General features: G+C 49.2%; 1 protein-coding gene across 1 annotated transcript; it reads left to right on the forward strand.

The window, feature by feature from the left end:
- The first annotated feature begins 6,401 nt into the window (after positions 1-6,401).
- On the forward strand, positions 6,402-27,012 carry CDCP2 (CUB domain containing protein 2). Its single transcript, XM_054452474.1, has 6 exons — positions 6,402-6,559; positions 14,957-15,304; positions 18,305-18,640; positions 19,623-19,976; positions 22,884-23,062; positions 26,405-27,012. Exons 1-6 carry the CDS (start codon positions 6,481-6,483, stop codon positions 26,729-26,731), a joined length of 1,623 nt encoding a protein of 540 aa, XP_054308449.1. The 5' UTR covers positions 6,402-6,480; the 3' UTR covers positions 26,732-27,012.
- Positions 27,013-27,469: the final 457 nt, after the last annotated feature.

Consider the following 27,469-nt stretch of genomic DNA (forward strand, 5'->3'; position numbering starts at 1 on the left):
TGCAATGATGGGTGCAGTGGCACAAGGCATATTCTCTTTTTTTTTTTTTTTTTTTTTTTTTGAGATGGAGTCTCACTCTGTCGCCCAGGCTGGAGTGCAATGGCACGATGATCTTGGGTCACTGCAACCTCCACCCCCTGGGTTCAAGCGATTTTCCTGCCTCAGCCTCCCGAGTAGCTGGGATTAGAGGTGCTCACCACCATGCCCAGCTAATTTTTGTATTTTTAGTAGAAACGGGGTTTTGCCAGGTTGGCCAGGCTGGTCTCGAACTCCTGACCTCAGGTGATCTGTCCGCCTCGGCCTCCCAAAGTGCTGGGATTACAGGCGTGAGCCACCACACCCAGCCACACAAGGCATATTCACAAGCAGAGGACAGTCACCCACAGAAAGACTACTATACTTAGTGCCCAATGCATAGATATTAAGATGGGGTCAAGTACCCAAGGAAATAGCAAGACCAGATGGTGAACATTTATTTCTTCATTCTACTGTTAAGGTCATTTGGGGAGTTCCAGTTATTTGCTCTTTTGGAAAAAAACCTTTTAGTTAATTTTTAAGTCATCAGGAGGGAGACACCAAACACCTAAACATGATATCGTATACACAAATGTTTACTATTTATAAAGGCATCAGAGTAAACTAAAATAAAACTTCCCTTCAGCACGTGGTTTTTGCTTTGGTTCGTCTTGGACTCTTTTGGTTCTTCATTTTTTGCTTCTTCCCTCCTGGCCCTCTAAGTGGTATGAGGTCAAGTCCTGGTTCTCAAAGTGTGGTCTAAGGAACCTCTGAAACACGAATTTTCTGGCATACACCCAGAGATGGGTGCACATATGTGCACAGTGCCAGAAATGGCCACACACAGCATCAGCCCCCTGCCCTTGGACAGCATCCATCCCAGGAGCACACTTGCAACCTCCTGGAGAGCCCTGGGCCTACTAGCTCCAGGGTGCTGCAGAGCCAGCCATAGACAGAAGGGGTCATCATATGCCAAGAGACCCCCTGGAAGTTTGAGGGTGGGTCCTCAGGGCTCAGCCATGGGAGTCAGCACAGCAGGGCACTGGCAGGCACCCAGGCACCCATATTGACTCATCTTGTGGGTTGCTCAGGCACTCCCTAATGCCCCTGGCAGGCAGGCAGCCTTTGTTCCCTCTCTACCACCTCCCCTGGGGACCAGGAGAGAAGTCACAGCCAGGCTGCTGATTGGAGGGAGGGGCAGCCAGGCAGCAGGAGGCCCCACCCAGAGGTGACTTCAAGGAGAGACGGGTTCAAAAGAAAAATACAAGAAGACCTGAGGTCTTCAATGAGGTCAGTGCATTCTGAACTTATACGATGTGCTGGCACAGATCTCCACATTCCCCACGTGCTGGCCCCTTCAATCCTTATCTTGCCTTGCAGGTAGACACCACTCTCCTCATTTCACCAATGAGGAATCAGAGGCCTAGAGAGACCAAGTAACTTTACTTGTCCAAGGCCACACAGCTAGTAACTGCCAGAGTTGTGATTTGTACTGATGTGGTCTGGGTTCTGGGTGCTCGTGCTGAACCGCTCTACCAGGCCACCCTGCCACTCCATCCAGCAGGTGCTATAGTCTGAATGGCTGCCACAAAACTCATGAAATCCCAACCCCCATGGCTCTGGTATTAGGCAGCAGGGCCTTTGGGGAGGTGATGGGATTAGCACCCTTATAAAATAGGCCTGCGGGAACTTGTTCACCCCTTCCACCATGTGAGGACATGGCAAAAAGCCATCTGTGAGCCAGGAAATTGACCCTTACCAGACAGAATCTGCTGGCGCCTTGATCTTGGACTTGCCAGCCTCCAGAACTGCGAGAAGTAAATGTCTGTTGATGGTAAGCCACCCGGTCTATAGCATTTTGTTATGGCAGCCCACATGGACTCAGCAGGGTTAAAAGCAGATTTTGAACACGTATGAACATGGGTTCACATTGACAAAGACACTTCCTAGCGGTGCATCCTTGAGTAGTTCAATCCACGGATGGCTGCTGAGCACTTAGGATGTGCTAGGGAGGCAGTGGAGACAGACATAAGGGAGAGGATGTGCTCTGGACCAAGCTCTGTGCAGAGCACTGGAATGAAAGCCCAGAAGGCCGAGGATATCCTCGGAAAAACCATCCAGCTGGGGTGCAGGTGTCCCCTCTGTGCCAGAGGTGCCCCCAGCGAAGAGGAACTCTCCCAGCTTGGGGTGGGGTCAAGATAACCCCTTGGAGGAGGTGACAACTGTTTTAAAGTTTCAGAGTCCACCAAGGGCCAGTGGGGCAGAAAGCAGGGCAATGCAGGCTCAGGGCACAGCACATCCAGAGAAGTGACAGAGATGTCGGGGGCCGGGGTGTGGAGCTCGAGAGGTGGAGAAAGTCAGACATGTTAGGGAGGTGACCTGAAGGGGTATGAAAGCCAAAAAGAAGACTTTGGATTTTAGCCTAAGCGGAAGAATGACATGATCAGATTAGCATTTTATTTTATTTTATTTATTTTATTTTATTTTATTTTATTTTATTTTATTTATTTTATTTATTTTTTTGAGACAGAGTCTCACTCTGTTGCTCAGGCTGGAGTGCAGTGGCGTGATCTCAGCTCACTGCAACCTCCAACTCCCAGGTTCAAGTGATTCTCCTGCCTCAGCCTCCGGAGTAGCTGGGATTACAGGTGCCCACCATCATGCCCAACTAATTTTTGTATTTTTAGTAGAGACAGGGTTTCACCATGTTGGCCAGGCTTGTCTTGAACTCCTGACCTCAAGTGATCCGCCTGCCTCAGCCTCCCAAAGTGCTGGGATTACAGGTGTGAGCCACCGTGCCTGGCTTAGATTAGCATTTTAGAAAGATCATAGGATGGGACAGGGCAGCAAGTAGTAGAATATGGTTTTAGGGTGGGCAGGGAGCAGGCAGGAGTAGAGACACCCAGGCCAGTGAAGAGGCTGCTGAAATCATGCAGGAGAGATGGCGAACTGGGGTAGTTATGGCTTCAGATGCCATTTCAGAGGCAGAAGTGGTGACTAAGCTCAAGTGTGACCAATGGGTGTGGGAGTGAGGGGAAAGGAAGTTGGGGCAGGCTCCTACATTGCTGGCTTTATGGGTTGGTTGCACCATTATCTAAAATACGAACCACCAGAGGAGAAGCACATTTGGTGTTGGGGACAGTGACTAGTTTAGTTTGGGTGGGAGCTGTTGATTTTGAGGGACCCAGGGGCCACTATGGCAGTTACCATGGATGGGGTGTCATTGAAAAGTCTGCTGAGGGTGTCCAGAAGTGGTTGTTTCAGGGAGTGGGACAAATATTTCAGAGGTGGGATGATTCTGGAGGTGATATGGTTTGGCTCTGTGTTCCCACCCAAATCTTCTATAGAACTGTAACCCCCACGTGTTGAAGGAGGGGCCTGGTGGGAGGTGATTGGATTATTGGGACGGATTTCTCCGTGTTGTTCTCATGATAGTCAGTGAGTTCTCATGAGATCGAATGGTTTAAAAGTGTGTGGTGCCTCCCGCCTTGCTCTCTCTCTCCTGCTCCATCATGGTAAGACATGCTTGCTTCCCCTTCCCCTTCCGCCATGATTGTAAGTTTCCTGAGGCCTCCCAATCATGCTTCCTGTTAATCCTGTGGAACTGTGAGTCCATGAAACCTTTTTTCTTCATAATCCCAGTCTCAGATAGTTCTTTATAGCAGTGTGAGAACAGACTAATACAGGAGTCTATCAAGTGCAGGGTGAGGTCACTGGAATGATGACAGTCTTTCTTTTTCTTTTTCTTCTTTTTTTTTTTTTTTTTTTTTTTTTGAGATGGAGTCTCACTCCGTTGCCAAGCTAGAGTGCAGTGGCATGATCTGGCAACCTCCGCCTCCCGGGTTCAAGTGATTCTCCTGCCTCAGCGTCCCGAGTAGATGGGACTAGAGGCACGCGCCACCACGCCCGGCTAATTTTTGTATTTTTAGTAGAGACAGGGTTTCACCATGTTGGCCAGGATGGTCTTGATCTCTTGACCTTGTGATCCGCCCGCCTCGGCCTCCCAAAGTGCTGGGATTACAGGCGTGAGCCACCACGCCCGGCTGACAGTCTTTCATTATGGATGGCTCAGTAGGTGCTGTTATGGCCCTGCCCCATCCTGTGGCGTTCGCTGTTCCCATCATGCAGGCAGCTTCTGCCTGTAGCCCCCTGTACTCTCTGCCTCAGGGCTTTGGGGCCATGCACAGCAGGTTGGGAAATATCTGGGAGATAAGATCCTCAGAGCAGCTTCCAACCAAGGGCACGGGGAGTTGGTGATCAACATTCTACTTCTTCCTCCTCCGGTGAAACAGTGAGAGGCACAGTCTACACTGTGTCCTGGAGGTTCCCACTGGGACTTAGCCCTGGTTGCCCACAGTGGTAACTTGCTCACTGACATTCTTTGAACTAGCTTCTTTCCTCTCCTTGTCCCACTTCCTTACCTGTGCTTCCTGGGATCACCTTTCAAATCCACTACTTGTCCCAGGGTCTTCCTGTGAAGGAACTCAACCCAAAACAGTGGCTCCAGCTCTTTGAGCTTCAGTTTCCTCCCCTGTCCTTTGGGAGTATACCGAATGCTGTGAAAGCTGGGAGGCTGCACCCGCATGTGAGGCTGCCAGCATCAGACCCTGCACCCAGCAGGTACTGGGTTGGCACTTTTCCCTGCCTTCCTCTCTCATACACACAATAGGTGTTTAAGAAACTCCCATCTGGCTAGGCACGGTGGTTCTTGCCTGTAATCCCAGCACTTTGGGAGGCCTAGGCGAGCAGATCACAAGGTCAGGAATTCAAGACCAGCCTGGGCAACATGGTGAAACCTCGTCTCTACTAAAAATACAAAAATTTGCTGGGTGTGGTGGCAGGTGCCTATAATCCCAGCTGCTTGGGAAGCTGAGGCAGGAGAATCACTTGAACCCAGGAGGCAGAGGTTGCAGTGAGCTGAGATCACGCCATTGTACTCCAGCCTGGGTGACAGAGCAAGACTCTGTCTCAAAAAATATATAAATAAATAAAATAAAATACAGAAACTCCCACTTTCACAGACTGCCTGGAACAGCTGAACACTTCTTTCCTGCCAGTCAACCTCCACAGGTAAGCCAATCCCTCAGGCCTGACCGGTCCTGAGGCTCCACTGAACACCTTCCACGAGTCTTCCTATGCCCGCAGCAAAGGGCTCCCTGGGGACTTCCTGACAAAAGGATGGGCCAGAGGCACATCCTGGCTGGCAGATGAGGCTGTCTGGGTTCCTCTAGGATAAATAGAAATCTTGAGTGTGTCTATGCACTGAGCCAGGCACTGGCTAAGACTTCTCATACACTATCACGTTTAATCCTTTCAGCAAACTGCAGGCTACTAATTCTTGCTCCAATTTCGCAATCCAGGAACCTGGCCTCAGAGTTACAGAGTTGGGTTACTTTCCCGGGCTACCACAGCCAGGCAGGGGTGGAGCCAGGATTCAGACCTTAGTCTGCCAGAAAGAGCCCAGGATCCTCACTGGGAGAGCAGGAATGTGCCATGTTCCCCTGCTGTCCCCATGCCTGGCACAGGCTCTGCACAGAGAAGGAGCTTAGAAATGCATGTTGGGCTGAACTGAACCAAATCAAAAGACTCCAGATGAGAAGAAAGAGCCCGCTTCCTGTTGGACACAAAGTCCCTGGGGCATTTCTGCAGCGCCAGCTCCTTGTGCAGGGCCTGGCACACAATGATGTTCAAGCAAGGCTTGGGATCAATAAAGGAGCAAGCATTTCATATTCTTGGCCGGAAGTTACACTGGGTCCCAGACCTATTATTGCATTAAGAGTTGCACAATACGATTTTCTAATTCTGTTATTCCTGCTGCATTCTTGCGTGAAAAAGACTTTTCCCTCATCAACTGTCCACAGCAACCTCCTTGCCTCCTCTGAGCTAAATCCGCATGTCTGAGGGAAGTTGTTCTGCGTGTCCCACTAAATACAGGCTCCTTTCAGCTCCCTCAGGGGTGGGGATGGGAAGAACCTGTAGCGAGCACCTACTCTGTGCTTTAGCAAGTGCGATCTCCTTTCATTTTCATAACAACCCCTGGGTCGGAGCTGAACAGCCCCACTGGATGGATGAGAAGACCCAGACCGGGGGAGTTAAATGACTTGTCTAAGGTGACCTGGCAAGTTACAGGCTGAACTGGGATTGATCGGAGATCTACCTGGCCCCAAAAGTTATGTCCTTTCTCCACCACCCACTTTCCTTCCAGGCCTGAGTTGCTTCCCTTCCTGATAGTGTGGTCGGTGCAGATCTCAGAACGTGTAAACCTGGTGACAACAGATCCGTCACTTTACAGTGAGCGAAGGAAGTACCCGGGGATCGGCTTACTAATTCTAGGGGCCAGTGAATTATTCATGCCACCGTTAACTTGGAGGCCCTTTCAGCCTCACCTCTCTTTCCCTTGCTCCGGACCCTCAGATCCTGGCCTACCTGAGCTCGGCAGACCTGTGGGGGGCCCCTGGTGAGGAGATGCTGGCAGAGCGGGGGGCTTGCCTGCTGCTGGCAGTGGCACTGCTGGGCCCAGGGCCCCGGGCCCAAGCCATGGAAGGTAGGCACTCTTGGGACAGACATGAACTGAGAGGGGAAGGAGGTGGGCAGGCAACAGCCAGGGGCTCAAGAAGTTTCTACATGGGAAGCCAGAAAGCAGGAGGTCCTTTTAGGGGACGTGGCTGAGTTGAGAATGTGTTTGTTCCTGAGATGGGGGAAGACAATATTTATTGAGTGCCTGCCGTGTGTTGCATGTTTCACATGTAGGTTGCATTTAATCTGCACAACAAACTTCAAGGTGGATGTTAGTCCCCCATTTTCCAGATGAAGAAACTGAGGACTAGAGATATTAAGTAACCTGTCCAAGGCTACATGGTCACCAAGGTTGAAGGGAATGACTCCAAAAACTATTAAAGGTTTATTGCTAAACAGTCTTTTTTTTTTTTTTTTTTCTGAGGCAGAGTCTTACTCTGTGGCCCAGGCTGGCGTGCAGTGGCCCTATCTCAGCTCGCTGCAACCTCCACCTCCCGGGTTCAAACAATTCTCCTGTCTCAGCCTCTTGAGTAGCTGGGATTACAGGCATGTGCCACCACGGCCAGCTAATTTTTGTATTTTTAGTAGAGACGGGGTTTCACCATGTTGGTCACGCTGGTTTCGAACTCCTGACCTCAGATGATCCACCTGCCTCGGCCTCCCAAAGTGCTGGGATTACAGGCATGAGCCACCGCACCCAGCCTGTTGCTGAAGAGTCTTTATTCTCCTCCCGAGACCCTGCTGTCCATCCCACTGCCAAGCAAGTGAAATCAAAGTTCCTTCTTATGGTAGTCAGTGCCCTCTGAGTGTGGGCTCCAAATTCCATATAGTATTGAGCCTCAGTTTCCTGCATCCCTTGGGCATCCCATGCTCTGGCAGGGGAATCACAACCCCTTCGGCTTCACCCTCAGGGATCTTAAGCTCTGCTGTCCCCTCTGTCTGGAAAGTCTTTTTTCCCTTTTTCCACCTGAGAACATCTGGCTCACCCTTCAAGCTCAGATCAAATACCACTCCCTGCATCGGCCTTCCACATCCTCCATCAACCTCACATGCGCCTTCACTGGGGCTCCTGGAACCCTCTGACTGCACTGTGGTCCCCAGTGGCTTTGTGCTGCTCTGGCCTTCCAAGCATTGTTTACCTGTCTGTGAAGCCAGGGTGATATCATTTCACCCTTCTGCAAGGCTCAAGTGGGGCTCAGGGAGGAATTTTACCTTGCCAGTCACCCAGTCACTGGCAGAGATGGGATGGGCACCCAAGCGTCTCAACCCATGCCTGGGTGGTGGGAGGAGGTAGCTTTTCCTATTTTCTGGCCACTGGGGCTTAAGGGGCCTTGGGGTAACCCTGGACATCAGTGTGCCTGGCTGGGTCCTAGTGGACAAGGCCTCTGCTTATGCTGATGACTGGAGCCACCTGGGCTGTAGGAATTCCACTCTGATGCTCTGGTGCCTTTCCCTGCCCTGTGGGTAGGGCTGGGAGAAGGACAATAACAGGCATTGGACAGAATATCTATTTGTCCTTTTGCCATAAAGGCATGAATTAGATGCCATTCCTGCCCTGTCCCACCCCAAGAGCCAGGCAGAGAGCCGATAATGTGCATCTGTGCGGCCCTCACACAACCTTTAGCTCATCAGCGCTCACAGTCACCCAGCAAGGGAGGCACCACTATCCCCATTTCACAGCTCACAGAGGCTAAGTGCACATGCGTCTGAGCCTTTGTCTATGCCATTCCCTCCCTGCAAATCTTCCCCAACTGATGAAACCTTCTCATTCTTCCTAGACAAACTCAAATATCACCCCCTCTGGGAATCTTGCCCCTCTTGATACTGCTGGCCCCAGCAAGATCGGCTTTCCTCTCCCCAGACCCCAGAGCCCCTTTGTGGCCACAGTGCAATCACGCTGTGTGTTTTGTCTCATTTGCCTGACTCCCCCTGCCCCACTCCACGGTGAGCTTCCCACGGAGGGGCCCATTTTGAATCAGCACAGGCCTGGTACAGGGCACATGTTTAGCGAATGTGTCTTCTCTTATAGGGATTTAGTTAAGTGTATTCTTCAGGATGCTTTTGGTTGCAAGTGACAGAAACTCAACCTGGATGAGTTTTAGCAAAAAGAAGAATACATTGGCTCTGTAACCAGGGAGGCAGGAGGTAGCCGAGCTGGGCTCAGGGATGCCACAACCAGAGCCTCTGGGCTCCAGGGTCACCTCCACTTTTCACATGGCTCTTCCAGTCCACAGAGGGGATTTTTCCTTAAGCCCTGAGCATAAATAATAAAATTTTTTTTTTTTTTTTGAAATGGAGTCTCACTCTGTCTCACCCAGGCTGGAGTGCAGTGGCGCAATCTCGGCTTAGTGCAGCCTCTGCCTCCCGGGTTCAAGCGATTTTCCTGTCTCAGCCTCCTGAGTAGCTGGTATTACAGACTCCCGCCAACATGCCTGGCCAATTTTTGTATTTTTAGTAGAGACGGGGTTTCACCATGTTGGCTGGGCTGGTCTCGAACTCCTGACCTCAGGTGATCCACACACCTTGGCCTCCCAAGTGCTGGGATTACAGGCGTGAACCACAACGCCTGGCCAATAATAATTTTTTAAAAAATTTAAGAGTCAAATACCGACCAAATGCAATGTATGGACCTTGTTCCACCCCCAGGGCTCCCCCTCCCAGTCAAGGGACCAGAAAGGAAAGAACCCCTATCTGGGCATTCTGAGCAGAACTCTGACCTAGCCTGGAGCACATGCCCACCCTGCAGGCCAGTCACTGTGGTGGTGGTGGGACCCCCAGGACTCCCCAGCTAGAGTCAGGCATCCACCCCTGGGGCAAGGAAGAGGAGGGAGGGTTACCACGTGGAGGCAAGGAGGGGAGCAGTGTCTAAAAGAGGTGGCTATTGTTGCAAGAGGCGGAGGAAGGGGTATTGGGCAGACCCAAAGCAATAGATGTTCACTACAACAAGTAACTTCCCTTTCCCGGGCTCAGTTTTCTCATCTGTAAAATGAGTCAGTAGCACCTGCCCTGTCTAGTTCATGGGGCTGTTGTGAGGATTGTATAAGATCATTCACTCACTCATTCATTCAGCAAATATACACTGAGCACCAGCTTTGTGCCAGGTACTGTTCCAGGTGCTTGCAGTACAGCAGGGAGGGGGACAGAAATCCTTGCTCTTATAGAGCTTACATTTTTGTGGCAGGATACTGAACCAAATCAATAAGTAAAATAAATAGTATGTTGGATCATGACGAACTCTGTGGAGAAGCATATAGCACTAAAGGGAGAGAAGGAGTATAGGCTGGGGAGAGGGTTTCAGGTGTATATAGGGTGGTTAGGGAAGGCCTCGCTGAGAAGGTGACCAGGGATGTGCTGGCTATTTCGTTAACTTTTAATTACGAAAAATTTCAAACATACCCAAAGCACAGAAAATCATACAATGAATCCCTATGTCCCCATCAATCATCTTCAATAATTATCAACGTTCTGCCTTTCTTGTTTCTTCTATCCCACCCTAGCCCCATTCTGGGAGGTGTGGAGAAATCTAAAGCCTATCTCAGATGCCATATTATTTCACCCATAAATATGTCAGAATATGTCTCTAACAGAGAAACACATAAAACTGTATATAACCTCAATACCTTTACCATGGTATAATAAGTCCTTAATTAAAAAAAAAATTTTTAGAGACAAGGTCTCTCTCTGTCATCCAGGCTGGAGTACAGTGCTGTGGTCATAGCTCACTGCAGCCTCGAACCCCTGGGCTCAAGTTGTCCTCCTGCCTCAGCCTCTTGAGAAGCTGGGACCACAGGAGCACTCCACCACTCCCGGCATCATTCCTTAATTTATATGCTAACTCAATTCATGTTCAGTTTTCCCCAACTATTGACCAAAAAAATATATAAAATATATATATTATATATTATATATAAAATATATATATTATATATTATATATAAAATATATATATTATATATTATATATAAAATATATATATTATATATTATATATAAAATATATATATTATATATTATATATAAAATATATATATTATATATTATATATAAAATATATATATTATATATTATATATTATATATAAAATATATATATTATATATTATATATAAAACATATATATTATATATTATATATTATATATAAAACATATATATTATATATTATATATTATATATAAAACATATATATTATATATTATATATAATATATTATATATATATTATATATTATATAATATATATATTATATATTATATATAATATATAAAATATATATATTATATATTATATATAAAATATATATATTTTATAAATATATATATTTTATATATAATATATATATTTTTACAATTCATTTGTTCAAATCAGAATCCAAACAAGGTCCATACATTGCATTTGGTTGATATTTGACTTTTATATATATATATATAATTTTTTTTTTTTTTTGAGACGGAGTCTCGCTCTTTCACCCAGGCCAGACTGCAGTGGCGCGATCTCGGCTCACTGCAAGCTCTGCCTCCCGGGTTCACGCCATTCTCCTGCCTCAGCCTCCCGAGTAGCTGGGACTACAGACGCCCGCCACTGCGCTCAGCTAATTTTTTTTTGTATTTTTAGTAGAGACGGGGTTTCACCGTGTTAGCCAGGATGGTCCCGATCTCCTGACCTCGTGATCTGCCCGCCTCGGCCTCTCAAAGTGCTGGGATTACAGGCGTGAGCCACCTCGCCCGGCTGACTTTTATATTTTTTATAAAATTATTATTATTTGTAGAGACAGGGTCTCACTATGTTGCTCAGGATGGTCTCAAACTCCTGGCCTCAGGTGATCCTTCTGCCTCGGCCTCCCAAAGTGCTGGGATTACAGGTCTGAGCCATGGCACCCGGCCTTGACTCTTTTAATACAACAGTTGTGCCTCCTTCCCCCCTTTAAAATTTGTTGTTGAAGCCCCAGCGTCATTTATCTTATAGAACTTCCCACATTCTGGACTTGCCAAACGTGTCCTCATGGAATTACTTAAAATGTTCCTCTAGGTTCCATATTTACTCTAACTGTAGACAGATCCAGAGACTTCCTGAGATTCATATTTCTTCACTTTTTTTTTCAAGAAGACATTTACTGGCCCATGTTCCACTCGACACTTATCTACATCAGTGGGTTCAGGGTTTGTTAGCCTGGTCTATTTGTTACAAAGGTCTCCAAATTAACTTCTTCAGTTTTTTTTTTTTCACTGTCAAATAGTCAGCTGAAGCTAATTTTTTTTTTTTAAGAGGTTGGGGTCTTGCTATGCCTAGGCTGGTCTTGAAATACTGGGTTCAAGTGATCCTCCTGCCTCAGCCTCCCAAGCAGCTGGGACCACCAACATGCACCACCATGCCCAGCTAATTTTTATATTTTTTTTGTAGAGATAGGGGTCTTACTATGTTGCCCAGGCTGGTCTCAAACTCCTGGACCCAAGTGATCCTCCTGCTTTGCCCTCCCAAATTGCTGGGATTACAGGTCTGAGCCATCACGGCCAGCCAAAATTATGTTTTCCTAGTGTTGTTATTCTTTCCGAAGTCTTCTATAAATAAGTTTTCCCGGCCGGGCACGGTGGCTCATGCCTGTAATCCCAGCACTTTGAGAGGCCCAGGCGGGTGGATCACCTGAGGTCAGGAGTTCGAGACCAGCCTGGCCAATATAGTGAAACCCTGTCTCTACTAAAAATACAAAAATTAGCTGGGCATAGTGGCGGGCACCTGTAATCTAGCTACTTGGGAGGCTGAGGCAGGAGAATTGCTGGAACCCAGGAGGTGGAGGTTGCAGTGAGCCAAGGTTGCAACATTGCACTCCAGTCTGGGCCAACAATAAGTTTTCCCTCACCATCTATTTAGTTGTCCAGAAATACAGTCCATATAGGAAAGGCCAAGTAGATGTTAAATTTCTATTATCAATTTCCCAAAAAAAATTGATAAATGAGTTAGTGCCTAGCAACCTCTAAAATAAACCAATGAGTTTCATTTTAATTTCTTTTGAGTTGCATTGCGAATTCTTGTTTTTATATATGTGACATGTTTCAATCCACTGCAGGCATTACTCTCTTTTGATGCTCGAATTGTACCTTCTTTAGCCAGTGGAAGCCATTTCAAGTAGGCTTCTGTGTCTTTTTTTTTTTTTTTTTGAGATGGAGTCTTGCTCTGTCACCCAGGCTGGAGTGTAGCGGCACAATCTCAGCTCACTGCAACTTCTACCTGCTAGGTTCAAGGGATTCTCATGTCTCAGCCTCCTGAGAAGCTAGGATGACAGGCGTGCGCCACCATACCCAGATAATTTTTGTATTTTTAGTAGAGACAGGGTTTTGCCATGTTGCCCAGGCTGGTCTCGAACTGGTGAGCTCAAACGATCCGCCCACCTCAACCTCCCAAAGTGCTGGGATTACAGGCATGAGCCACTGCGCCTGGCCAGGTTTCTGTGTCTTTTGACACAATCTCAGCAGTCTTTGATAGCCTCTTTGCTGTTTGGCATAGCAAGATAACCAAGTATATTTTGTGTATTTCCTGTATTAAACCTGGTACCAGACATTGCTCTAAAGAGCCTTGTTCATCTTAGTTGAACATAAGAATCCTAATCGAAAGCCTAGAGGTGTAAAACACTACTGGATTCTAGGCTTTCTTGGTAAACAGAACTAGGAAATAAATTTTTAAAAAATAAAAATAAATCAAGTTCACACTGATACTTTCAATTCAAATTAAGGATCACAAGAGTTTTACTTAGTATTTTAAATTTTTATCTATCAGGCTGGGCATGGTGGCTGATGCCTATAATCCCAGCACTTTGGGAGGCCAAGGCAGGCGGATAACTTGAGGTCAGGAGTTCGAGACCAGCCTGCCCAAAATGGTGAAACCCTGTCTCTACTAAAAATACAAAAATTATCTGGGCATGGTGACAGGCACCTGTAATCCCAGCTACCCGGGAGGCTGAGGCATGAGAATCGCTTGAACCTGAAAGGCAGAGGTTGCAGTGAGCTGAGATCGTGCCACTGCACTCCAGCCTGGGCTACAGAGCCAGACTCCATCTAAAAAAAAAAAAAAAAAAATTATACCTACCACTCTTACACTGAAAATATTGGTTTCTATTGACATTAACTTACTTATTTGCTCTACTCTAATATATAATAATTGCAAAATGATATTTAATATCATTATTAATAGTAAGTTTACTGAATATAGTTTAAGATGTTGTTGTGGTTCATTTTGTCCTTGAGATATATCCCACTAGGACTGTGTGGTCAAAATACTGTCTTTCAAAGTCAGTTGAAATCATTTTTCCCCATGTGACTATGCCTCCAAGTTGGTAAGATTCAGTTTATTTGTTTCAGTTTGGGATATTTAGGGGTTAACTTTTCTTTGATCTCTTAAAATTATATAAAGTATTTTATGTGCTTACACAGTGAAAATTATGAAACAGGGCACATTTAAGGAGATCCAGCCATCATGCCTGCTTCCTCCACTCTTTTTACTACTTCCCCTGACAGAGAATTATTCTTATTAGTTTCCTTCCATTGTTTTCTTTTGTTAAACACAAGCAGATCTGCACATATAAAAATGTACTTTTAACATTGTAGTGACTGTGCACATTTTCACTTGGGGAGGTTATTATTATTATTAATTTCAAAATAATGTTTTAATAATTAACTTAAATTCCCTACCGCGTAATGTTTTAACTAAAATTCTAGGGCCCTGCCTGACACTTCCTGTCTCCTTTCCTGGCTTGCTTTTTCTCCATAGCTTCTCACTGTGTCATAAACTATATATATATTTATTTTTTATTTTTTATTTTTATTTTTTTTTTGAGACAGAGTCTCGCTCTGTTGCCCAGGCTGGAGTGCAGTGGCATGATCTCGGCTCACTGCAACCTCTGCCTCCCGGATGCAAGTGATTCTCCTGCCTCAGCCTCCCGGGTAGCTGGGACTACAGGCGTGCACCACCACGCCCGGCTAATTTTTGTATTTTTAGTAGAGATGAGATTTCACTGTATTGGCCAGGCTGGTCTCAAACTCCTGACCTTGTGATCTGCCTACCTCGGCCTCCCAAAGTGCTGGGATTACAGGCGTGAGCCACTGCACCTGGCCCCATAAACTCTCTATTTTACCTGCTATGTTTATTGTCTGTCTTCCCTGCCGGAATGTGGGTTCCATGAGGGTGGGGGTTTTGTCTGTTTTGTTTCTGCTGTGACCCCAGCACCTAGAACAATGCCTAGCACTCAAACAGTATTTGTGGAATGAATACCAGCATGCTTGATCAGCATCTACTGATGCATGAGCAAATAAACACACGGCCTTGTGTTCCCTCATCCCATCCCAAGAACCCAGCTTTGTAGCTGGGCCCACTGCCCTTACCACATGTACCCAAGACCCCAGCACGGAGTCTCAGCCATCCTTCTCCCTTGCCCCAGGTGTCAAATGTGGGGGTGTGCTCTCAGCACCTTCTGGAAACTTCTCCAGCCCCAACTTCCCTAGACTGTACCCCTACAACACAGAGTGCAGCTGGCTGATCGTGGTGGCCGAGGGATCCTCGGTGCTGCTCACCTTCCATGCCTTTGACCTGGAGTACCACGACACCTGCAGCTTCGACTTCCTGGAGATCTACAATGGGGCCTCACCAGACAAGGGCAACCTGCTGGGGAGGTTCTGCGGCAAGGTGCCCCCACCGCCCTTCACCTCCTCCTGGCATGTCATGTCTGTCATCTTCCACTCGGACAAGCACGTGGCCAGCCATGGCTTTTCTGCGGGCTACCGGAAAGGTCAACGGGGGGCCTTAGGGACCTGGTGCAGTGGCTCACACCTGTAATCCTGGTGCTTTGGCAAACCAAAGTGGGAGAATTACTTGATCTCAGGAGTTCAAGGGGGGATTTGGCAGTGGAGGAGCTGGCCCTGGGGTGGAGATGGGAAGACAGCAGCAGGGCTCAGGTGAGACCTACAGGGTCTCAGCATCTTGGCACGTAGGCTGCTCTGTAACCTGCACGACCCAGCTCTCATGCATAGTTTATAAGGCAAAAGCAGCCTCCTCACCGTTCATGACCATGCTTGTAGCTGGGGTTCCCACCTTCATGGCAATGCTCCCCATGCTGCCTCCGTTTCTCCCGGAGTCCTCAGAGGGTCGCACTGTGCTCAGGAATGAGGCTCTCATGCTCTACTACCCTTGTCATTCTTGTCCTGTGTCATGGCATAAGGCCACAGGCGGGGACACCACTGCTGTTGGGGCCTTCTGTGGCATCCCACCACTTCACGGCTTGGGAATCCTTGCCTGAGTTCCCACACAAGGGTGTGGGTGGAGCTAGTGACTGTTATATCATGTGTCCCTAACCCGTCTCTCCTTCAACCAGGCTTGACACCTGCCTCTCAGTCTAGTGAGGGGAGAGGAGGCCTTGTTCTTCTTGCCTTTCTCTTTGACTCATTCATCCTTGTCTCCAGGTTCTGTGCAAAGGCTCAAATCTCCTGCTTCCTCCCAATGCCAGAACCAAAGGCCTCGATGTTAGCTCAAACAGTAGACACCCACAGAGGCTACTGGTCCCCAGGGTCCACCAACAGCAATCCTGGGGGACTCGGGTGGGACCCCAGTCACTGCTGCATTTGGAAGGATAGAATCGTAGAATGCCACAACACAAGAACCATAGGCAGATCTAATCATAGTTTTGGAATTTTAGACCCTTAGATTTGTAGAATGTTGGAATATCAAAGTCATAATACCATCAGCCACATTTCCTAACATTTTTAAAAACAGGAATACCTTTATGTCAAATGGAACCTTATGTTAATCCCCTATGTTAAAAAAAAAAAGATAAAGGCAATGTTTTAGTGCTATGCATTTATTCTGTAAGTTCTTTTTTTTTTTTTGAGATGGAGTTTTGCTCTGTCACCCAGGCTAGAGCGCAGTGGCGCAATCTTGGCTCACTGCAACCTCTACCTCTCGGGTTCAAGCCATTCTCCTGCCTCAGCCTCCCGAGTAGCTGGGATTACAGGTGCACACCACCCACCATGCTTGGCTAATTTTTGTATTTTTAGTAGAGATGGGATTTTGCCATGTTGGCCAGGCTGGTCTCAAACTCCTGACCTCAAGTGATCCACCCGCCTTGGGCTCCCAAAGTGCTGGGATTACAGGCATGAGCCACCATGCCCAGCCTGTAAATTCATATTTTAACTTCTTATAAGCCAATCATTAAAAACACAAGTAAATATTGATGGCCTCCAATGAGTTAAATTTTTAAATTTAGAATATTTAAATTTTAACATCTTGTTAAAGATATTAAAGACTGTGGGTGCTGTCTTTTCATTACATTAAAAGAGAGCTTGAAATACAGCATAAGAATGAAATTTGCACCAGGTGCCAGCAGGTGCTCCAGGGTGCTGCTGGGGAGCCCCAGGGCACAGTTGGGAAGTCTCTGCGAAGGTTGTTAGTGTTGGAAGGGATCTCACAGGCTATCTAAACCTGCCTTCTCATTTCACAAAATCTGAGTCCCTGAGAGGGCCTTCTTAAAGTCACATGGCTGGGCCAGCACTGGGAAAAGACGCCAAGTCCTTAGACGCCCCATCCAGAGCCCTGGTCACACAGCCGTGCCATAGGGCGAGATGCTGGAGTCTCAGGAAACACATCCCACATATGCCCTCCCTGCTGGTGACCTCCAGCAAGTCACGGCATTCACCCACACTTGCCGTGTGGTTGTACTGGCCAAGCTGGCTTCCTGAGAGTTTCCAGCAGCATATTTTCAGACTCTGCTCAAGTCTGAGCCCAGTGGATCAAGCTGGTTCAGTCTTATGATTTCTAATGTTCCAATGAGGCTCAGAGAGGCTGGGTTAACTTCCCCAGAGTCACACAGCTAATAAAAGGCAGAGACGGGAGACTACTTGTCTTCAGATGTCAAACCAAGCTCTACTTCATCAGGTCCTCGCTCTAAGTCTTGATTTCCTCATCTGTTAGGGAGGTTTGATTACATTCCTGAGCTCAGGCACCTCAGCCTCTGTGCCCCACTGGCCTTGTAGGAGTGGACAGTGAAGGTCACAAGGGTCAAGTGCACAGGATCCATAGTTAGTCTTCCTGGGTTCAAATCCCACTTTGCCAGTTACCAGTCGGGTGACCTGATCTCAGGGCCCTGACCACGTTCCCTGGGCCCTGCCATTTCAATGTGCTTCTGCCAACCTCCACAGTTCTTTGTTGGAGGGCTTTTTTCTGAAGTCTCAGTAGGTCACTCCCAGCCCACAGCAGCCCTCTGCCTGCACTCTGGGGAGTTGGCATATAAATGCCGCAGCTCCCTCGCTCCTAGATTGACAGAACTCTGAAGTATGTGCTTTACCCCATCCCCAGAGTTCCCCCCCAGGTCAGCAGCTGACTTGAACACACCTCCCCTTCTCTGTCCACTCCCTCCCTCCCCACCTGGGGGCCCCCGGATCTCCCATGTAAACTCCTTGCACTCAAATCCTTATCTCAAGGTCTGCCTGGGTGAACTCAAACTCAAGTAAGCTACTGAACTTCTCTTTGCCTCCCTTTTCTTAATTATAAACTCAGAGAAACTGCAGGAGAGTCCTTGTGCGGCTACTCTGAGGATTTGAACGGGCAGCATAGGTGCCAAGTGCTAGGCCTGAGCACGTGCTACACTTGCTACTTGGGTAGCAGGTGCTTGTTGGATGGTAATGAGACCCTAATGAGATACCTGTGGGGGCAGCATGTTGGAGTGTCTTGTTCCCAAGGGAGGAAATTGGGAGCCACAAGGAGAAAGAAAGGTCAGCTCAAGTGGGTTCCCTTGCAGATGTGTGTGGCGGCGTCCTGACCGGCCTGTCGGGGGTCCTCACCAGTCCTGAGTACCCCAACAACTACCCGAACAGCATGGAGTGCCACTGGGTGATCCGGGCCGCCGGCCCTGCCCACGTCAAGCTGGTGTTCGTGGACTTCCAGGTGGAGGGCAATGAGGAGTGCACCTATGACTACGTGGCTGTACTTGGGGGTCCTGGCCCCACCCGTGGGCACCACTACTGTGGCAGCACCAGGCCCCCCACCCTCCTGTCTCTGGGCCACGAACTGCAGGTGGTCTTCAAGTCCGACTTCAACATCGGAGGCCGTGGCTTCAAGGCCTACTACTTCTCAGGTAGGAGGGGCTGGAGCTCCACCCTGAATCCTCCTGTGCCTACTGGGCTCCTGTCTCCCCATTACACTTGCAGGGGTCACACCTTTCTGCCCCCCAGCAGCCTTGGGCTTTCTGCACTCTCTCTGCCTGGAATGCTCTAGCATACCCTTGGCCAATGCCAAGACATAAGCATGTCACCTCTGCGAAGACTTCCCGTTTTACCAGAATTAATCCCTTTTCAACTCCTTATATAAGTTTTTTACACTATGATCTAACATTTGTCACTTCTGTGTGTAGTTTGCATGTCAATCTCCCCTGTCTGACTGAGTCCCTTATGGGCTTATCTTTGCACCTGGCACATAGTAGGTACTCAATATTTGTACAAATGAATGGATGGGAACTTTACAGTCTAGTTAGAGAGATTATAAGGAAACAGACAGTGCAAGCCATTATGATCTGTGCTATCCATCAGTAAGAATCATGGATGACTTCGTGGAGGAGAGACTTGAGCAGTACCCTGAAGGAGTTAGATGGAAGCAGAAGGGAAAGGCGTTCCAAGCAGGAGGAACAGCATGTGCAAAGGCCTGGAGGGCAGATAGTGTTTGGTATGCTCATAGTACATACCAAATGGGGCAGTGAGAAAAGGGGAAAAGCCAGGCATGAACCACATCATCTGCCAAGCCAGAGTTCGGAGGTAACTCTGAGGGCAGGTATTGTGTATTATTATTGAATTCCTAAACAGGGCCTACACCTGTGAAGGGGACTGTCATTTGGAATACAAGTCCCAGCTTTCAGCTAGTTGCAGTTTAAAACAAGCTTTGGGATCAAGCATCCCAACTTTCAGCTAGTTGGGATCAATTGTCTGGTTTGCTAGCCATGGTGCCCACAATCTGCCTGGTGGTTTTAGGACCACTGTGGCATCTGCTGCCTAAGCTGTAACTGCAGAGGTGACTTCTCCTCTCCCCTCACTGTTGCTCCTCCCACCTCCCCATCCCCCACCCAGGAGAATGCCAGGAGGTATACATGGCCATGCGGGGCAACTTCTCCAGCCCACAGTACCCCAGCTCCTACCCCAACAACATCCGCTGCCACTGGACCATCCGCCTGCCCCCGGGCTACCGGGTCAAGGTGTTCTTCCTGGATCTGGACCTGGAGAAGCCCAACAGCCTGACCAAGACCTGTGACTTTGACCATCTGGCGGCCTTCGATGGGGCCAGTGAGGAGGCACCCCTGCTGGGGAATTGGTGTGGACACCACCTGCCACCACCCGTCACCTCAAGCCACAACCAGCTTCTACTTCTGCTGCACACGGACCGCAGCACCACCCACAGGGGCTTCTCCGTGGCCTACATCGGAGGTCAGCTGGGCTGTGGGAGTGGGTCCGCTGAGGGGGAAGGGGAGGCTTTGCAGCCTCAGTCTTCCTCCATCCCACCAGTTTGTCCTGCACCCCCATGAATGGTCTTCTCCAGCGCCTTCTCTGTTGGCTACACCCTTGCCCACTCTCGGGACCCCTGAGATTGGACGGCACGGGTCCCACTTATTTCCACTATTGCAGAGCCTCCTTCCCCAGCTCCTAACTTCATGAGTCCTCACCCCTCCCTATCTGGTTCCTTCCCCCTGGGCCCCTGGCCCCTCTTGTGTTGTTATTGGTCCCCTGTATCCAGGGGAAATAGACAAAATATGGTAATATTGTTTATGGCAAAAAAAAATTAGTATAACCTTGGGTATGTCTACCAGCCCTGCTTGTATCATTCAGAACTACTCATTGAAAACATGGTGCTTGTTTTTCCTCACTCAACAGGAAGCCTGGAGCTAGGCAGCTGCTGTATTGGTCCAGGGGCTCAACACTGTTCCAAGTGTTATCTCTGGGACTCTCTGAGCCTTACAGCTGCAAGATGGCTGCCATAGCTCCAGGCATCACATCCATGTTCAAGGCTGGAGGGGACAGGGGAAGTGCCAGCTGCAAATGGCTCTTTATCAAGAAAGCAAAAGCATCTCTAGAACCTCTCACAAGACTTTTACAAAATGTCCCATCAGTTTGAACTCAGTCAGATGGCCATGCCTGGCTGCAGAGGAAGCTGGGAAGCCGGTATTTGGCTTTCTCAGGCTCCATATTATTGTTTAGATTTGTCAGCCAAGAGGGTCCACCATTGCTCCCCTCCTCCCACCCTTCCTTGTCTATGGGCCCAGAAATATCTGTACCCTGCACCTATTGTGCCCTTTTCCTGGCCAAGCAAAGCTCCTCGTTGTGCAGGTGTAGCAACGGAGGTGCTGAGAGGGGAAAGACTTCATTGTGACCACATGGGCAGTCAGTGGCACAGCCAGGATTAGAACTTACTCTCCTGCCTTCTTCTTGCTTGTTTGAGAGGGGCACGAGGGAGGGGAGTCCAGAGCTAAGCTCAGAGACCAGGGTCACATCCAAATGCCGCCGTTTACTGATCATCCAAGAGGGCTCATCTGTCAAAGAGGTTGATGAAGGCCCTAGACAGGTGGTTGTGAAGGCCAAATGAAGTAACAAGGTCACAATGCCTGGATCCAAGGACATCTTTCCTTCAGGAAGGTGTCTCAGGCCTGTTCAGCATTCAAAAGATCTTTCCTTGCTCCATATGCAAGGGGAGTTGGGGCCAGGGATGGAGGAGATGGTGATCTGCAGCAAGCTTGGGGCAGAGACGTGAACTTGGGCAGGCCAGCCCCTTCAGGCCTCAGTGGGCTCCACCTGCAAGCTGGGGTGGGAGAGCTGTGGCTCTGTTAGCACAGCCCTGGAGAGCCCAGCTCCATTGGCTCTGCCTCCACTAGTTGGCATGGCCCCATGTCTCTGTGGGCCCCAGTTTCTCCACCTGTAAGAAGAGGATATTGACGGAAAGATCTTTAAAATTCCTTTTGCCTCTGATAGTCTTATTTCCAGAACTCTCCCAGGCCCTCTCCCAGCCCTGTGTGATTTAAGACAAGCCCCTTCTGCAGAGAAGGAGAGAAAGTTAGGGGGGGTTATCATCCCAGCTCCTGTTCCAGGGGCTTCAGGGCAGGAGTGCCCACCCCCACGCCACCCCACCACCCTCCCCCTCAGATCCCTGTGGGGGCCCAGGGGCACTCACACTGGGCGAGGCTCCAGATGTGGCCCAGGCTGCAGGAGGCCTCCCCACTGGGAGGGCAGCCACAGTGCCAGCTGGGGGTGACACACAGTTCAGCACCACCGAGATCATCGTGGGAGACGGCTGGCCCATAAATCCCCTACTGCCCAGACACCAGAGGCTGAAATATGTCTGAGGCATTTCCCGCAGAGGGGTTGAGAGTTCCAGGCCTCTGCCTGCCAGCTGTCTTTCCTTTTCCTCCCACCAGGCAGCTGCCTTCCTTTCCCCTATCCTCACCTCTACCCCCGCATGCATGCACACACACACACTCACACAAACACGCTCACCCAAAGCAGACACTTTGAGTCATGTGCACACTGCCCTGGCCAGGAGGGCTGCAGGAGCCTGCTGAATAGGGCGAACAGACCATGAACTTTGAAATCCTGTTGACCTGGTTGGCCACTGCAAACAACTTCATCTCTCAGAGCGTCCGTTCCCAAACCTGTAAAATGAGTTTAGTCACATCCACCTCCTGGGGTCATTGTAGGGAGGGAAAGTGAGGCTTCCCTCACCACCCTTTTTAAAACTGAAACTCTCCTTCCTCACTCCTCCCCAATTCCGATTCACTCTACTCTCCCACTGTTTTCTTCTTTGCTTGATTTTCCTTCGGGGCACTCTGACATGTGGGTGTATTTTACATTTATTGCCCCCTCCCCCATCTAGAATGTAAGTTCCACAAGTCAAGAATTTCAGCTGTGTTTTTTCCTCATTTTTGTATTTGTGGTGCTGAGAATAGGACCTGAACATAGTAGGCCATCAATATATTTGTTAAATAATTGAATGAATTGCCTGGCACATGGCCAAGTGATTAGCAGATGAATTTTTATGATTATTAAGAACATTCATTCATTCACTCAGCATTCACTGGGCCTGCCAAGCTCTGTGCTGGGCCCAGAGGACGCTGAAAGAATCAAACTTGGTGCCTTCCCTGAGGAGCTCACAGTCTGATGGAGTTGAACGGAGTAACCCGTGTAAAACATCCCATACTGTGCCCTGTAGGATTCCGTAAGAGCTTTTCCTACTCTGGGCCTCAGTTTCCCCATCCACCACCCTTTGTGGGAGGGTAGGGGGTGTTGGGGGGGTGAGGGTCAGACCGCCTGACCCTAAGGCTTCCAGCTCCTCCCTCTGATTCCCAGTGGTGCCCATGAACGTGAGCTGCTCCCGCACGGACTTCCAGATCCTGATCTCCACGCAGGCGCTGTCCCCGCTGGAGCGGACCAAGGTCTACCTGGGCAGCCGGAGCTGTGCCGCCCAGGAGGTCGGCGGCAACTTCAGGATCCAGGCCCGCTTTGATACCTGCGGCACTGAGTCTCAGGTAGGGGCTCGGGGAGGGGGCAGGCACAAGGGAGGGACTCTGACCCTGCTGAAATGCACCTCACATTCCTAAAAATTCAGCTTCTCCTGGCTCTGGGGGCCACACAGGCCTGGATGCAGAGCTAAGCCCTTCTTGGCTTTACTTACCTCAACCAATTTGCTCAGAGTAAATGTAGCAAAGAACTCCAATAGGAAAGACAGAGGAGAGGGGGTCCCTCCGGTTCCCAGCTCTCTTCCTTTTCTCTTCCCAGCTCTCTTTCCTAACCCCAGCTGCTGCTGCTTAACCCCACAGCAACCTAAAGATGCTACCGGTCACTCCTGCTACAGGGGCCCTGCTGGCTGAGCTGCCAGCAGTTCTTCTTTGCTGTTCCTCCCCTTTCCCTTCAGTGCTCCCCAAGGACCCTGAAGACCTCACCCCTTTAATATGCAGAGCTGTGTGGGAGCCCTGCTTCTCCCACCCATCCCCAACCTGGTGATCCAAATCCATCCCTGGGCTCCACAGCACAAAAGGCCCTTTCAAGGCACAGGATCCCCTCTCTCAAAAGGCTGTGAGGCTTACAAGTCCATTTTCCCTACTATCCTTGTATTTTGGAGGCCGTGAACCCAGACTTAGGGCCCTCAGAGAGTCACTGGGCAGTGGCTCAAGCACCCTGGATATTTGTATGCTTAGGGACAGGTCAGGAAGTGGGGTATGGAGTAAAGGAACAGTGGCCTCTGTTGGAAAGACTCTCTGGCCTTGAAATCCAGGGGCTTTGCAGTCTGACTTAGCAGAAATCATGTGCTTTCCAGCAAACCCTCCCCTGCCTCCCAGCATTAGCCACATGTATGCCTCTGGCCCCTCCAGGCCACCCTCTGCCTGCCCCAGCCTCCTGGCAGCCACCATCCTTTTGACCTGAGAAGAGGAGGAGGGTAGGGGGCCAGTCCTGGCTGCCGAGGTATTCTGCCCTCCCCCTATTCCATGCCCTAAGTCTCCCAGGGGTTTTGTTTGGGACAGAACCACATTCCATAAAGTCATAGAATGACGGAGACAAAGAATCCGAGAAGCAGGGACTCAGGAAATCCTAGAACCAACGACTCATAGACACTCACTGTCTCATAGTCACAGAACCACCACCAGAACTCAGAACCACAGAACCATGAAATCTTGGGGTCAGTATCTTGGAAACATAAAATCAGAAAACCTTAGATTCATGGATTCTTAGTGTAACCCTTATAAATCCTAGACCCTCAAGGATCAGTCTTTGCATAGAGTTGCTTTGGAAGATACGTAGCTCAAACAGCTGACAGCAATAAAAAGTAATGCCAATCTTCACGTGCATCTCTTTAAAAACATTAGAGACTTGACTCCCTCCACAGCCGTCAACACCCCATGTTGTGTGGCTTTTCTTTCTTTGTCAAGTCTGTCACTCATCAAAACCCCCTAAAGCTTCCCCCCACCCCCATTCTCTGATTTTTTCCTCCCTTCCTTATTATATAGATTAACTTTAGCCTTTCACTGGGTCCCCTTCCACTCTCAGGAGTCTTTCTTTCCCCAGTGTCCTGATTCTATATCCCAAAAATCCAGGGCACAAGTTCTCAGATGGGAGCAGGAGCTCCTTTGGGGACATGGAATCAGAGCCTTTTGGAAGCCCAAAGTTGGAAGAGACACATAAAGTCACCTAGTCCATAAAACTGATTTGTGACCAGTCTGGTCAACATGATGAAACCTCGTCTCTACTAAAAATACAACAATTAGCTGGGCGTGGCGGTGAACTCCTGTAATCTCAGCTACTCGGGAGGCTGAGGCATGAGAATCGCTTGAACCTGGGAGGCAGAGGTTGCGGTGAGCCAAGATCACACCACTACACTCCAGCCTGGGCAACAGAGCAAGACTCTGTCTCAAAAAAAAAAAACAAAAAACCACAAGAACCCTCCTGATTTGTGACACCTGTTCAACCCTTCCCCAAAAGGGTTACCCAGTCTCTGGTGCTGGGGACTTCCTACTATTCACGGCTGCTGTGACTCTGCTAGGCGGCTTTGATTTTTAGAAGCATCCTCTCAGAAGTGCTACTTGCTAGATGGGGCCAGTTAGGAAACCCTGAAGAAGGCAGTGGCTGCTGCAGATTGGGCGTGGTTGGGAGAGTAGTTCTGCATCACTGCTGACCACGCCACACTGCCCATTACAATGCTGCCCTCCAGCCTGGGCCTGCAGGCCCATCGTCTCAGGGCCACTCGACTCCTTCATCCAAGGTGGGGAGGGCAGCAGGGTGCCAGGCCCCCACATCTTGTTCCTCGATGGCTCTTCCCAACACTAGGCTGCTGTCCCTGGGGTAGCCAGGGACTCAACAGCAGGATACCTACTGCAGATATCATGGGGAGAAAAGGCTGCAGGGGGAAGCCATACAGCACCGAGGACAAAGCTCCTAAGGTGGAGGCAGGAGACTTGGCTTCTGACCTAGCTCTGGGCAAGTCATCACCCTTCCAGGCCTCAGTAGTCACGTCTATAAATTTGCCAAGGATGGGGGATTGGAGTCTGTAAATTTGCCAAGGATGGGGGATTGGAGTCGACGCTTTGAAAAGCCGCCTTTGGTTCTATATTCTTTTGTTTGAGTGAGGTGTGATGGCCAAGAGCACAGTTAAGAGTTGGGCAGATCTGAGTGAGAATATGGGCTCTGTCACTTGTATGCTGTGTGACCTCAGGCAAGGGATTTAACCTCGGGGCCTTAGTTTCCTCCTCTGTAACATGGGTTTTTTTTTTTTCTTGAGATGGAGTCTCGCTCTGTCTCCCAGGCTGGAGTGCAGTGGCACGATCTCGGCTCACTGCAAGCTCCACCTCCTGGGTTCACGCCATTCTCCTGCCTCAGCCTCCTGAGTAGCTGGGACTACAGGCGCCCGCCACCACGCCCGGGTAATTTTTTGTATTTTTAGTAGAGATGGGGTTTCATAGTGTTAGTCAGGATGGTCTCGATCTCCTGACCTCATGATCCACCCGCCTTGGCCTCCCAAAGTGCTGGGATTACAGGCGTGAGCCACCGCGCCTGGCCACATGGGGTTTTTAATGGTACCAGTAAGAGAAGGTTGTTGTGAGAATTAAATAAGATACTTAAAATATAGAGCCTGGACCATGGTAAATGGCCCCAGAACATCAGCCAGAGAAACGCTGGCATCAAATCTGATATCGTCCTTCCAGACAGCTTACCCTCACGGTACCCCTTTTACAGATGGGATCACTGAGGCTCAGAGTAAGGACTAGAACACAGGCTCCTCGGGCTCTGCCCCCCTGGTACTGAGACCCCCACATATATAGGGAAACAAGGTCAGCCCAAGCTCCTTCAGGTGTGACGAGTACCCTGTGACCCCACAGAGAAGAAACAACACTTCAGTGATTGTCAGCGTGCTGTACATCGACTTCTCGGCCGCGGGGCGGGAGGACATCCATGAGTACGAGGTCCGCTGTGAGCCGCGGCGCAAGGAGGCTTCTGTCTACCTGTTGTCTGGTTCTCACTGGCTGGGGCCCTATGCTGCCACTGCAGAGCACCTTCAGGAAGCACCACCCAGGGATGAGGCAGAGGCACTGGAGGGCCCAGTGACTATGGTGGCCCAGGATACCAGTGACATCGTCTTCCTGGGCCTTTGCATCCTGGCTGGAATCCTCATGGTTATTGCCATCGTGGTCTTGATGCTGCTTTGAATAGACAGCATAGGGACCTGGCATCTGACACGCCTGGGAGGCAGCTTAGGGACCCATAACAGGGGTGGGATGGGCACTTGCTGACTTGGTGACCATGGGCAGGTCATGTCCCTCTCTGAGCCTCCATTTCCTAGGGACAATCATTCTGCCCTGCTATCTCACAGGGCTGGCATGAGGCTCAGAGGCGGGCAGAGATGGATAAGAGCTTTGTAATCTGTAGCATGCTGTGTATGTATATGCAATTGCTGTTATTAATTTTAAAGATATTCTGCTGTAGAAAAGAACTCTCCCACGTGTGTTACTTGTCAGTTTGGGTAGTTGTGGTCACTGGTGGCAGAGTGTAGATAAAACTGACTCGTTCTATAACTTATATGGGTGCTTTACCAACTCAGGGTACAAACAAAGGCACCACTAATTTTCCTTCCTCCCTCCTTCCCTCCCTCCCTCCTTCTTTTCTTCCTTTCTTCCTTCCTTCCTTTCGCTCTCTTTTTTTTTTCTTTTCTTTTCCTTCAAGACTGCTCTATTGCCCAGGCTGGAGTGCAATGGCACAATGTTGGCTCACTGCAATCTCTGCCTCCCCGGTTCAAGCAATTCTCCTACCTCAGCCTCCCGAGCAGCTGGGATTACAGGCGCCTGCCACCACACCCGGCTAATTTTTGTAGTTTTAGTAGAGATGTGGTTTCAGCATGTTGGCCAGGCTGGTCTTGAATTCCTGACCTCAGGTGATCCACTCGCCTT

Source organism: Pongo pygmaeus, chromosome 1 (genome assembly GCF_028885625.2).
Source record: "Pongo pygmaeus isolate AG05252 chromosome 1, NHGRI_mPonPyg2-v2.0_pri, whole genome shotgun sequence".
NCBI classification, from domain to species: domain Eukaryota; kingdom Metazoa; phylum Chordata; class Mammalia; order Primates; family Hominidae; genus Pongo; species Pongo pygmaeus.

Excerpts from the sequence above, each read along its gene's own strand:
- CDCP2 (XM_054452474.1), top strand. The coding sequence starts at position 6,481 with ATGCTGGCAGAGCGGGGGGCTTGCCTGCTGCTGGCAGTGGCACTGCTG. Across the intron at positions 6,560-14,956 it reads CCGGGCCCAAGCCATGGAAG|GTGTCAAATGTGGGGGTGTG; the intron begins GTAGGCACTCTT and ends CCCTTGCCCCAG. Across the intron at positions 23,063-26,404 it reads CCTGCGGCACTGAGTCTCAG|AGAAGAAACAACACTTCAGT; the intron begins GTAGGGGCTCGG and ends GTGACCCCACAG.